Genomic DNA, 13081 nt, shown 5'->3' with positions numbered 1-13081 from the left:
TCACCTTCAGAGATTTCGACTCGCTAAACGAGGAGGATCACGCTGCAAACCTCCAGCTGGCTTTTGACATCAGCGAACGGGAGTTTGGGATCCGACCGTTTGCGTCTGCGAAGGAGCTGAGCGGCGATGAGGAGCCGGACAAAACCAAGATGAACACCTACCTGTCCAAATTCTACGAGCTCTTCCGTGGGACTCCTTTACCTGCATCAGGTGCTGCACTGTCTTATCCTCTGTTCTGCTCTTCTGCTGTGTTTGACTACAGTGTGTGCAAACTGTGAGAGAGATGGTTTTCAATTTTGATTTTCTCTCAAAAGTTGCATGTGTTGTTGAGTCCTGTTAATCTGCTGTAGTGGCATGAGAGGAATGTGTGTCTGCACCACAGCCCCTGACAGCGCCGGTCTGAGGTCCTTGACGACGTACAGCTGCCAACAGAAGTGCTATTTCATGTCTACCTGTAGTATGTTGTATCATCTAACTGCAGCCAGCTCCTGTCATGCAGCCGAGTGATTCAGCTTTATTGTTATAGTGGAAAATTCCTCCGCACAAATACAGTAACTCTCCTTTTTCCAGGCCACTCGTATAACTTTCCTCCTCTATAAGGGGAGCGAGGCATCGATGCTATGTGACTTTTATGGCTGTACACAGTCGTGGAAAATATGAAAAAGCTCTTATGCGGTCATGTGTTTTACTGCAGGTTCCAGAGGAGTGGATGAAAACAATGAAGATTATCCATCTAAGGAAGTCAGGAGTAATAATAACGTGCTCAATCTTGCACTGCCCAGGAAGCGGGTGCCAAAGGTAGCTCCGCCTCCAAGTGTTTAAATCCCATGAACTCAAAATGTTTGTTTCTGCATCTTTATTTCCAGTCAGTGGGTTTTCAGAGTACATTACAGGCGACCTTATTTTCTGGTTCTTTGTTTTCAGGATGAGAAGAAGTCAGACGGTACAGACTCCATTTACAAAAGGAGGCGGAGGTTCTGTTATCTGGAGGAGGTTTGTTGATATTTGTCTTTGCAAAAATATTATCATTATTTATGTTTTTAAAAAAATATATGTTGCTCAGTTTTTTGTCTGTTTGTCTCTCTTCAGGCCACCAACCTGTCCAGTAACGGCTCTTCAGTACGAGACGAGCGCGATCCCAAAGAAAACAAAGTGCGGTCGATGGCGACTCAGCTGTTGGCCAAATTTGAAAGTGCGCCCAACTACACCGTCCGCAAAACACAGGTAAGAAACACAGGAGGGATGTGTTAAATATAGACCTGTAGATTTAGTTTTAATAGGTTATAAACTTTATTTATATGGTTATTTTCTTCACTCTGCAGAAGGAAAAGAAAAGACGCATCTATCCATCTACTTATCCTCATACAGACAAATGTATTTCACATCTTTCCTAAGTACAGACAGGAAAGTCATAATGAATATTTGCCCGTTTTCACAGATCATAAATATGTGTTAGATTCCTCCTGTTGGAGTTTAGACGGTGGTTTGTGGTTTTAATCCGACAAAACTTTCCCTTCACTAATCCTGCAGTCTTCTCTCGTCTGTTATTTCTAGCATCTTTTCAGCCTTTTCTATTTCTGTGCCTCTTTTCCTAACCCTCTGCAAAACCTCAGTCCGACTGTGAGAAGCCGTCGCTGCTCCACACTGTCGACCCGACCGAGAGTCTGCCCGTTAAGTTCAGGCCTCCGGTTCCGCCCAAACCTCCGACTGTGACACAGGTAGCAGCACAAACTGTACAAACGGTCCTTTAACTACTGACATCCTTAAAATATCAAAAATACTGGACTGTTGTTTGCATGCTGATTCATCTTGCTCTCGTTTTTCATCTTAAGTTCAAAAGATAAAGTGTTCACTGTTACAATAATTTTTACTTACATCTTAGGCTCAAATCTTAAATTCAAGTTGTTTTTATATTTTTAACTTGTATAATATATATTTTTGCAGCCAGACCCCTAATTTAGCATATTAGCATTAGCTACAGCTAATAGTTACACAAGACAGAAAACAACTTTGCATTTAGAGAAACAAAATTACAAACCTGCTGCGTAACTTATCCTGCATCTGATGCGTTGGCAGCATAAACTGGACTTTTATTAGTTCTCTGGGAGGTCCATGCTTTGACCACCTTTGTGACGCGACAAAGTTGGAAATAATTACAGCCATGAGTCGCCTCAAACTGAAGTCATTAATGTTTCTCCTTTTATGTTTCTCGTAAACAAACCGTCCGAATGGCTTCACGCTGAGCAGTGCACCTCCTCGGGTTCTCAGCGATGCCAAGTGTGAAGTGGATCAGATGAACGGTTGTCGAGAAAAGCGACGAACAGACACACGTACAGAAACATGTATTAATGCAATTATCTTAACGAGCCAGATAGAAACACCTCCTCCTCACAAGTCAAAGCATTGAGTTAATGAGTTAAGCTGTTGGAAAACTAGACCCACAAGACAAACAAAAGGCAAACATTAGTGTCAAAGAAGATCATTGTTAATGAATTTCTTCCATTCAGATGTAGCTGTTAGATGTCAAACGGCCACGAGAAAAAAAAAGAAGATGTAAAAACAGTTTCTGCTCACAGCTGCATTACCATGAGATCATTACATAACTTTGGGAAAACATAAGGCAGACAGACCCTGTAATGGATTACCTATTCAGGTTGATTTCTTCATGCTGCGCCTGCATGACTAACGTCTGCCAAGAGGGCAGGAGATCAACCTGAAAACTTGCTATTCTTTGAAAATGGCTGCCAACATTTTGAAGCGTTAGTCATTTGCAGTTAATCGACTAAAACGCCACCTGCATGATTCTTCAAAGTGTCTCAGCGAGTGAGCAGAACTTTATTTGGTTGCTTGATGTGGAGTTATGAGAGCTCACATGTGTGTTGTCCCCTTCCAGTTTGAAGTGAGTATCAGAAAAGCAGCGGAGCAGTTAGTCCGCCTGCCTCCAAAGACTCTGGCCAAAGCCCAGCTCCAGCCCCAGCATCCGTTTTCTGTAGCGAACCTCAGACACGTTGAGCAAACGCTCGCTGAGACGAAGCCTCAGCCTGAAAGCGCAGAGCCCCCCGCCTCGCCTCCCTCCTGCCACTCTGCAATCCATTTCATGTCAAGAATCCTCCATCGCCTCAGGGAGGTGGACGAGCACGTCTCTGAGGTGAACGCCGCCTCCTCCTCTTCCTCCTTTGTGTCTTTGACTTCTGTCTGTTTTCCTCTTTCTGAGCTACCGGCATGTTCCGATCCCCCCGAAAGGCCCCAGAGTGAATGTTGATTATATATTATGTCCTGATTATACATTTAGGCTTGTGTAATGTGCAGTCAGATGGTGAAGTCAGACCCTAATTATCCAGCCTGACAAAAATGGCAAGAGCAGGCCTACAGAGCTGGCACGAGCTGAGACGGACACACAGGCAGATTATTGGCCTGTCTGGGTCCTTGTGGGACAGGTTGGCCAGGACCGGGCTGCAGGCACAGGCCTACGTCTGCAAAATAAGCTTCTTGTTTTTTTTATTATTCAAATTTGCCAAGTTGCCTGCCTGCATCGGCTCAGTCCAGGACTGTGAAACTGGTCATCGAATTATTTAGTGTAGAGCTGAAGTTTTTGGATCAGAAATATCGGAATGTGTGAAATATTTTAGCTTCAAATTTATCCGTTTTGAGAAAACAGTTGTGACTCGATAATCGACCCTTAACAATCCTAAACCTGCTATCCGACAGGTTTTTAGGAAAAACCAACAGAACCCATAAAAACAGCCTTAACATAGCGACAGCCTTGGATTCTGACTCCGACATGACATTTAATGTCACCAATCAGGATGACGGCGTATTATCTGACTGAACAATCCCACAGATTGGCTACGTTCACACTGCAGGACTTGATGCTCAATGAGGATTTCTTTGTGAGTTCCTTCACGTTTCCAGTTCAATGCGACTTGTATGTGATCTGCTGTGTGAACTTCATACGAGCCAAAAGTGTCCCGCATGCGCAGAAGAGGACACGACGACGTCACACGCAGCGAGCGTGCTCAGTGTTTATGGAAGTAAACATGGATGTGTGCGTTCTGACCACTTCCACCCCATTGGAGCACTCCCCCGGGGTGGAAGTGTCCCCCAACGGCGCCAAATATTCAGATATTCACCATTAATTGGGCCTGAATATCCAGAGACCAGAAAGTTCTATTGGGACCAGCCCTACTAGTTATTATAACAACTATGAACAATAATGAACAACTAATGAGCCTTCCAGCATCAAGCCCTCCTTGTATCTGGACCTCCGTCCTGACAGTCCGACATAGAAGAAGGTTTTACATTTAGTGTCGGATTATCGAGTCACGACTGTAAATCCTTAAAATACAGAGTCCAGACAAAGAAATGTGGATGGCCAATAAAGCTAACTCTGTGTTTTTACTGTTTTGATGACATCAGTAGCATTGCCTTTTATATCCATGTTGGGTAGATAAACATTTGTTCTCTTTTAGTGCATCTCCTACTGCTGATGTCTCACATTTCCAAACCCATTAGCTGTGCTAGCGAGCCACACCCTGGTAGCAGATTGACCCAATATAACCCCAGTTAGCCAACCCTCTGTTAACCAACCAGTGCTGATTATCCTAAAATGTTGAAATCCTCAAATAAAAAAGCAAATAAGTGAACTGTTCCTTTTTTGTTTCCCACACCTGTATATCAGCATCCAGATGATCCGACTTTGTGCGTAGCTTTACTCTAAAGTTCAGTGATTATCCTTTTCGCTAAGTGCTCTAAAATGTGACTCTGGTTAAACCGACACACTCGCCTCTGATTCCTGTGCCAGGACTGCGTGGCTGTCTCAGCTTTCCGTTCCAGTGCGGTATGATTAACCACATCAAGTCGGGTGTGAAATTAATGTAATAAGGCAGCTTTCTTTCCACACAGCCGACGTTATTGTTCTGCTCTCGACAATGCACACTTAGCTGTCAAATCCTGCTTCTTATTGAGAAAGTAGAACAGAAAAGCTCTTTCATCATTTAGCCGCGCGGCGCTTATTAACTGGTTATTAGTCTACCTAATTATGTCTGGGCGACACACATTTGTCGGCGGCTGAATGTGTCTCACTGTGCCGAGGAAGCGAGACTGATGACTTTTTTCCTTTTGTTCCGTGTCATCCTGCAGAGAAAAGCTCAGACACAACAGGTTAGAGAGTTTCACGCAAAGAGTATAAAGGAAAAAGCCGTTCACCTTAGTGGCTTGTTCTCAGCAGACGCCTCTGCTGTACTCAAGGTGAATATCTCAAGCTTGACCTGTGACCTCCACGCTTTTGTGTTTTGCACTACCAGCCTCGCACGGTGTGTTTTGTGCATGTGGCAACACGTCACCAGTGGCTGCATGCAGTTCTCTCCCTTGTTCGGTAGTTTAATTTTGTGTCTAATACCTGAATACCAGAAATCCTGCTGACAGAAAGAGGCTTTGTTCTAATAAAACAGAGTGAGAAGCCCTCGTAGCCCGACATCTGTCCCGTCGTTGTCTCGTATTGTCTTAATTACATCACACGGATTAATGCGAAGGCGTTGTGCTTTGCTTTAACTGCTGTTTCTGCCCCTTGTGCTTCTAATTAGCAGCACGCCTCACAGAGGAGCAGTGGGTGTTCTTGCGGTGGCACTTTGTGGGTTTCTCTGCTCCACCCGTCCCAAACAGGCTGCTGCAGCTCCACGGCCAGATGTTGCCACAGAACTTACGCTTACGTTTAGAGAAACTACTGCTGGTGCACAGTCATGACCCGTGTGATTAAATGTGGACTAAATATGATTCCTGAAGAAAACAAATCTGTTTAGACTTTGGGACAATGAGATTAAAGATTAAAAGTGTAAAAGTGAATAGAGAAGAAAAATAGATTACACATATTAAATATTCACAAAGGGCTGCAAGGTTGCTCGATGCAGCTAGAAGGTCGCCGGTTCGCATCCCGGTGAGGACACCCTGTGTGGAGTCTCCATGTTCTCCCCGTGCAGCGTGGGTTCTCTCCGGGTTCTCCGGCTTCCTCCCACAGTCCAGAAACACGCTGAGGTTAATTGGTGATTGTAAATTGTCCGTAGGTGTGAATGTGAGTGTGCTTGGTTGTCTGTCTCTAAGTGTAGCCCTGTGATAGACTGGTTACCTGTCCAGGTGAACCTGCCTTCACCCTGAGTCAGCTGGGATAGACTCCAGCCCCCCATGACCCTGGTGAGGATTAAGTGGTGTATAGATAATGGATGGATGGAATATTCACAAAACCCATATTACAAAGGTTTTGACGAATGTTTTTGTGAAACAAATGGTTTAAATATTTTGACTGTTGACAGCCAGCAGTAGTTTACATTTCCAGATGTGTTGTGCAGCTGTTTCCGTGGCCTTGTGTTGCTGTTAATATTTAATTTTGTGGGTCAGGTTAACAGGAAGTGATCAGTGCGATGGAAGCCGAGGATCATTGGTCAGTTATAACGAGATGTCTGACGTTAGCGTTCGTCTTCAACCTGCAGTCGTGACTTTATTTTTTTCTCTCCTGTTTTCAGGGCGGCTCAGCTCGAAGGCTGTTTCCTCAGTCGGGTGATAAGTGTCACTCGTGTGAGAAGCGGGTCTATATGGTGGAGAGGGTCTGCGCTGAGGGGCTCTACTTCCACAGGGAGTGTTTCCGCTGCTCCACCTGCAGCTGTGCACTGCGACAGGGAGCCCAGGCCTTCCACTCCGAAGAGGGTACGTATCAAACAGAGGAGCCACTTATCAGATACACAACGTGAACATCGGCTCTAACTCTCGCTGTAATCTCACAGGGAAACTTTACTGCAAGCTTCACTTTGATCAACGCAACAGTGGGACGAACCTGCGGAGGAATCTGTCTTTCCGCTCGGTGAGTACCGTACGTCTTTATTCATCCTGTTCTGACAATAACTCCTGTAAATTCTCTAATGTTCTCCTCCTCTGTCTCAGAATCGTTCTGCAGTTCAGGATCGATGTGCCGCTGATGAGGAGAGCTCCCCGTCCGGCTCCCCGACAGACCTGCAGAGTGAACCTGCTGCAGGTACCTTCAGCTCGTTCATGAGGAAAAAGCTGAGCGGGCCTCTGAGTGTGACGCGTGCTGTGGTTAACGCTCCCTGGTATCTTTCCCGCCGTGTGCGCACCGCGGCGCAGGCCTTCGTCGGCCACCTGAGGGACAACGCCCAGGACTACGCGTCTCTGTATGAGCTACTGAGCATGAGCTTGCCCCTGCTGTTTGTTTTGCAAGAGGTACTGCAGCAGATGTACACGGAGGCCGACGAGCCGAGCTCTTTCCGGCCTCTGCTGCTCTGGCTGCAGGAGCACATCGGACACAGGCTCATCTAGACGCTCAGCCGTTCATGTTTAACCCTTGAAAATGACTCCGAGTGGCATTAAATCCTTGGCTAAGGTGCACATTAGCTGGAGTGTTTTCGTCATTTTACCGTTTGTAAACGTGCACAAGCACCTTCCTAACGTTTACTCACCTTTTATGGATGACACTGTAGGTAGACCTGCTAGCGACGTTCTCGTGCGTCGGCCAAAGAAGAGACACTGTAAGCTGCTGGTGCAGCTTTGTGCAGTTTGCTTGTCCGCCAAATATTAGCGCAGCCGGTTTTACGTGGAAAATACAAGACTTGTAGCGCTATAATGAATTAAATAAACTGGTTAGAAGTAATTAGAATGCAAATAACTAAAACCGTCAGTGCATTATAGACTTTAGAATCATCATTGCTGTAGAACTTTAAAGTCCTTATCTCGGGTTGTGACTGACGAACTTGATGCACTTTATCTTTGAGAGCTGCCTCGTCGACGTCACGTCGGACAAACGCCTGGTCCGACCGCCGGGCAGGTTTTCTATGCAGATTGTGCTCCTGCCTGTTTTTATTCCTAATAGGCATATCTACAACTTGTCTATTACGTTTACTCTCTTGAGTTGTTTTTTATTGATTGTTTTTTTTGAAGCATACCAACCAAAGACTCTCTGATACTGTGGACTTGTGCTAAATGCTGCCGAGTATTTGGTTCTACTTTGCTGCCATCTACTGTTGAAGGGAAGAAGAGACACCCCGACCCTTCAGGTTTAGTTTTCATGCACCAATATGGACGATTACGTGTTAGACAGTTGAAATCTTCTAATGTTTGCTGTAGACGGCCGGAGCGGTGAGCGTGCTGTGAATGTGCTCGCCGCCCTCGCCGTTGGATGAACCTCTCGATTCTAATGATGCTCACGAAGCACTTTGGAGCGGCAGAGTTTTGGTTTTCTTTAATTTAAACAAAAAAAAAAAATCATTTGATGAGAATGTTTACAGCATTGTGTAATCAGCTACCTAATGTTTGAGCTAAACGTGGGTGTTTTACTGTTCTCACACTAACTGGACTTGTGCGACGTGTTAAAGTCGTGCATCTGTGTCTCTTCTCTTCACCATGAATGTCAGTATTTTTTTGTTTTGTTCTCATAAACATTTTCTACTTTTTGCTGTGCATCCAGCTGGTTTTATTTTACAGTGGTTTTAGATCACGTTTCTTCTTTTTCCTCAGTTGATGCCTTTTATGAAGCTTGCGAGGCGGCCGGATGGTTCGGAGAAATGACGTTTTGAAGGTGATGGCCTGCATGGTCGCGTAGCTGCAGATGCTGCTGATAAATAACCGATGCAGAGTGTCTGATACGACTGAACGACGTCTTTGAGAGCTGAAATAATGATTTTTTTTCCCCTTTGAAGTGACACTCAGGCTACACTAAGCTCGTGACTAATGAACTGCTTCAGTGTTTGTCACCGATCCTTCAGCTGTTTGGGGAATGAACTAACTCGTGTGGTTTGAAACTTCGGCCCACGGTATGAATATTGAAGTGGAGCTAAATGGTAGCTCAGTCAGATTATCAAGCTCATGACTGAACTGAATCGCTGACCTCGAGGTCCAGGTCGGCGACTGTTACGGAGCTTTTTAGTCGGATCACAAAACATCCCGCGGCGGATGTAAATGTTAAAAAATATTACTGTTCTCAAGGTCAAGAATGAAGTTTAAATTCAAAGCCAGTATGCATAAGTAGTCTTGAAGTTCTGAGGGGAAAAAAAATAGAATGAATATGTGCTCTAACAGCTCTGTACTTGAGGGACCTTGAGTTGAGATTCAACAGTTTATTATGCTGAAATATCTTCAGTGAGCTGAAGATTCGTTTTAAAGGCGCATCAAAGTCTGTCCGCAGGTGTTGGGGAATGTGAAAAAGTCTTCTTTTGTGGCTCCAGAGGGACACAAAGAAAACCTAAACCCTTGAATGATGACACTCGGCTGAGTCAGAAGACTACAAATTAGGAAATGGAGAAGAAATGAGCTGAGCAGACCTGCGCTGGACGCCGGCAGCTTGTGCTCCACCAGTATAACACAGCTGACGGAGCCGTCGGTGGTCCCGCGGTTTGGTTCGCCGTCAAACTCGCCTGTTGAGTTGCAAGGTCCGGAAAAATCCTGTTAATGGTGAAATCAGCAAGTTGTCTGCCAAACCGCAGACAGACACCCAAAGCCCTGCTGCAGGGTTCATTCACAGGGTGGAGGAAAGGAAAACAACAGACTGCTGAGCCGCTGAGTTTTACAGGAACCGTAGAAAAATCCAAAAGTTGTCCATTATGTTCTAACAATCTGGGCAGCGGAGGCCTTAAAGCAGAAGAGCACAAGTTTCATCACTGTGAGCTCCTGATGTTTCAGATCAGAGCTGTGATCACACCGAGCAGCTTCCATCCATCCATCCATCATCTATACACCGCTTAATCCTCACCAGGGTCATGGGGGGCTGGAGTCTATCCCAGTTGACTCAGGGTGAAGGCAGGTTCACCTGGACAGGTAACCAGTCTATCACAGGGCTACACTTAGAGACAGACAACCGAGCACACTCACATTCACACCTACGGACAATTTACAATCACCAATTAACCTCAACATGTTTCTGGACTGTGGGAGGAAGCCGGAGAACCCGGAGAGAACCCACGCTGCACGGGGAGAACATGGAGACTCCATGCAGTCCTCACCGGGACACGAACTGGCGACCTTCTAGCTGTGAGGCAACGATGCTAACCACCGAGCCACCCTGCAGCCCAGGTTGAAGATCTAGTTTTAGAGTTTGTCTTTGAAACAACAACTTTGAACTTTGAAAAACTTTGAAGCATCGTCTACTGTCATGGCTCAAACTCTGCTCGTATCAGAATCAGCTTTATTCATTTGTGGAGACTCCACAGGTGTCCTCACCAGGACGCGAACCAGCAACCTTGCGAGGCAACGATGCTAACCACCGAGCCACCTTGCAGCCCCTAATCCTTCCAAACAAAGCTTCGTTATAGAACCTTTTAGAGGAGTTTCAGGACTAGCAGGTCTAATCCCTGCTTTTTAAAACATCTGTGACGTTTCTCTGCTTCCTCTCAAGCAACCGAATATTAAAACAGTTCGTCTACGTCGTGTTAGAAGCTTCGAGGACAATTTCAGTTCTTAAAACATCCTGAATCTAGACACTAGACTCTTCTGACACCTACACCTCTTTCACTTTGATTAATTAGATTTAGGAAAAGAAACCTCCACTAACGTATTTAAGTAACGCTACTTGGACTCCGATAACAACAGCATGGCTCACTGGTTGTGCGTTCTGGCATGAAGACGTGTGGTTTGTGTCGTTTGTAGTGTTTTGCAGAGAACCAAATTCAACAAAAAAACCTCCTTGTGATTGTCAACAAACTGACGAATCACTGCAACTAAATCAAATCCTGGTCCTCAGACAAGTTTAAAGCTTATTCTATAACAAGATATGCTTATTTTCCTTCCATTTAATATGATTAAATCCTGTAAGTGCCACCGTATATGTGACACAAAAACAGATTTAGCTGTTAATCCACTTAAATCAAAGGACTGAGATCTTTTCAGAGATACAACATGATTCACTTAAAATTAACTGAGTGAAAGCAGCGTTTTTTTTCTCTCTTTTTTTTTTGCTATAAACCTTTTAATGAATTGATTATGCTGTCAGTATTGGATGTAACATCATTAGGATCTTTAATGGCACCAAATAAGTCTTTAATCAATATCAGTCCAACTTAAAAAACAACCAGATTTCTCCTTTTGTTTTTCATGTAGAGGCTGCCAGAGGAGGGAGGCGTCACACACTCAGGACTGAGAATTATTAATAGTATGATTTTCTAAACACGTGTATCATTAATGCTGTCTGTAATTCATGTTTTTCTTGTGCTCTTGAGCAATTCTTCCTGTGCTGCGGTGTTGCTTTTTAACCACTAAGCGTGCGTGTTGTCAGCGACTTCTGACTCTAAAACGTCCGACACAAACAACACAGTCCGTCTGAATTCATTAAAAGAACATCAGCCAACAACAAAAGTCTCCGAACCGCACAAGATAAACGGTCGTAGCTAATCATGAATCACAGAATATCTCCAGAGGTACAATCTGTTTCGGTGCAGCGACCTGTGCGTCTCGGCGCTGCACCTCCTGTAACTGTAATAACTCCTGGTTAATAAAGCACATAATAAATAGGAATGTCTCTGTCTCCTCTTTAGTCTCTCTTAAAAGCAAAATTCTTTTTTTTTTTTTTATGTTATGTTGAAAACAGTTGAGGAATGCGCCCACAGCTTAGAGTGCTACGCCTCCATTAACTTTTTTTTTTTTTAAAGCTGAATAAAAAAATGAATTCTTTTGCAATAAGTGAACAATTGAACTAAAGAAGTCCTTGATGCTGAAAGGCCTGTTCATATCCATTAAAGCCTTTATCAGCAAGATTAAGAATTTCAAGAATGAAAGACTAAAAATCGTTCCTTTTTTTTTTTGACATAAAAAAGGGTCCGTTTAAACGAGTGGTACGCTCTAGTTTGCATCTGCCAATATTGCCTCCTGAGCAGGTAATTAAAGGGCAACAACTAATTCCACATTTATTTAGATTCACTCCAGCACATCAGACGGACACGTTTTCTGTTTTTCTGTTTTATTTTTTTCTACATAGGAAGAGGGAAGTGATTCAGAAGAGGTTTGATTTTAGGACAGAGGAGGGCGGTGTGCTGTAGCGCTGAAGGTGTTTCTTGTGCCAAATATTTGAGGAATTTATAAGTGAAACCAACTATTTCAAACGTGGAGTGAAATATAGAATGAAGATCCGTTCTTTGCATTTTCATACAAAGTCTCCACAAATCAGTCAGAAATGAACTGAATAGAAATATGAGAACTTTGATTTTTCTGTTTGTTTTGTAGATATATGTTCTAATGTCCTTGATAAAGGTTTGGATAAAAAATAGATGTTAAAGATCACCTAGAACGTGTTTTAAGCATGTTTGTGGTTTTTATTGTAATAAATAATTCATTTCTTCACATCGGATTTTGTATTTTTTGTGTGTTTTTGAGCCCAAAATGTTAATAAAGTTGGTTAAAGTGAAAAAATAACAGTCAGGTCACATCGGGGATGTTGTGCTGAAAAGAAAGATACCAAACATGAGCACGGTGGACAAGTTTTATGTAGTATAGAAAGAATAAAGTATGCAAAAACTGTCCCAGACCTCTAAGGGTTAAAGACATGAAAACACGTGATTTTCTTTTTTTTTACATTAAACTTTCTTCTCCTTTACTGACCAGTCCAGAAGAACTCTTCAACCTCCTCCTGTTTCCACATCACACAGGTTCACATTGGACAGCAAATGGTTTCCAACTGGTTTAATGTCAGCTTGTAGGGTTAGAACGAGCTTCACATCCCGACCGACGCCTTTCAAGAAACACCTTTTCTAAATGGGGCAGTTCTGGTGTCTGTTAACATAAAACCGATGCTGGTTTTCTGACCGTCTCCGAGTACATTTTAAAGAAAACGTCGGTGAGCAATATTTTGTGGCTCGAGGATAAAATGACAGACGGGGCGCGTTCGGTTTTGGCCTCTTTCACGTCGATGCTAACGTTGATAGCGACGGCAGCAGCTGCCTGATTACAGGAGCAGATAAAGTGATGAGTCTGCTGCACCTCCTTTGTTCATCTGACTGCAAACAACACGTCCACACACGACCTGCATGTGATTTACCTTTATAGTCACTGTTCTACCAAAAATACACTGAAGGGTTCATGTTACAGTTACACAGCA

The 13081-nt window shown here is 43.9% G+C and overlaps 1 protein-coding gene across 6 annotated transcripts in view; it reads left to right on the top strand.

Moving 5' to 3' along the window:
* Positions 1–12332, top strand: part of mical2a (microtubule associated monooxygenase, calponin and LIM domain containing 2a) — a 37542-nt gene extending 25210 nt beyond the window's left edge. The window contains exons 13-24 of one of the 6 annotated variants that reach the window (XM_008288169.1): positions 11–210; positions 695–798; positions 925–993; positions 1090–1224; positions 1614–1718; positions 2894–3148; positions 5140–5247; positions 6516–6696; positions 6774–6850; positions 6931–7021; positions 8518–8578; positions 11966–12332. In XM_008288169.1, coding sequence (XP_008286391.1) covers positions 11–210; positions 695–798; positions 925–993; positions 1090–1224; positions 1614–1718; positions 2894–3148; positions 5140–5247; positions 6516–6696; positions 6774–6850; positions 6931–7021; positions 8518–8576 — 1384 coding nt within the window. In that variant the 3' untranslated portion in view covers positions 8577–8578; positions 11966–12332. Of the gene's footprint in view, positions 1–10; positions 211–694; positions 799–924; positions 994–1089; positions 1225–1613; positions 1719–2893; positions 3149–5139; positions 5248–6515; positions 6697–6773; positions 6851–6930; positions 8463–8517; positions 8579–11091 lie in introns of those variants that run through there. The other 5 variants (XM_008288168.1, XM_008288167.1, XM_008288172.1 and 2 more) reach the window with 5 other exon arrangements.
* Positions 12333–13081: the final 749 nt, after the last annotated feature.

The sequence above is a fragment of the Stegastes partitus genome, unplaced genomic scaffold (genome assembly GCF_000690725.1).
Source record: "Stegastes partitus isolate 25-593 unplaced genomic scaffold, Stegastes_partitus-1.0.2 Scaffold545, whole genome shotgun sequence".
Classification (NCBI taxonomy): Eukaryota; Metazoa; Chordata; class Actinopteri; family Pomacentridae; genus Stegastes; species Stegastes partitus.
This window is presented reverse-complemented; position numbering and strand designations above follow the sequence as displayed.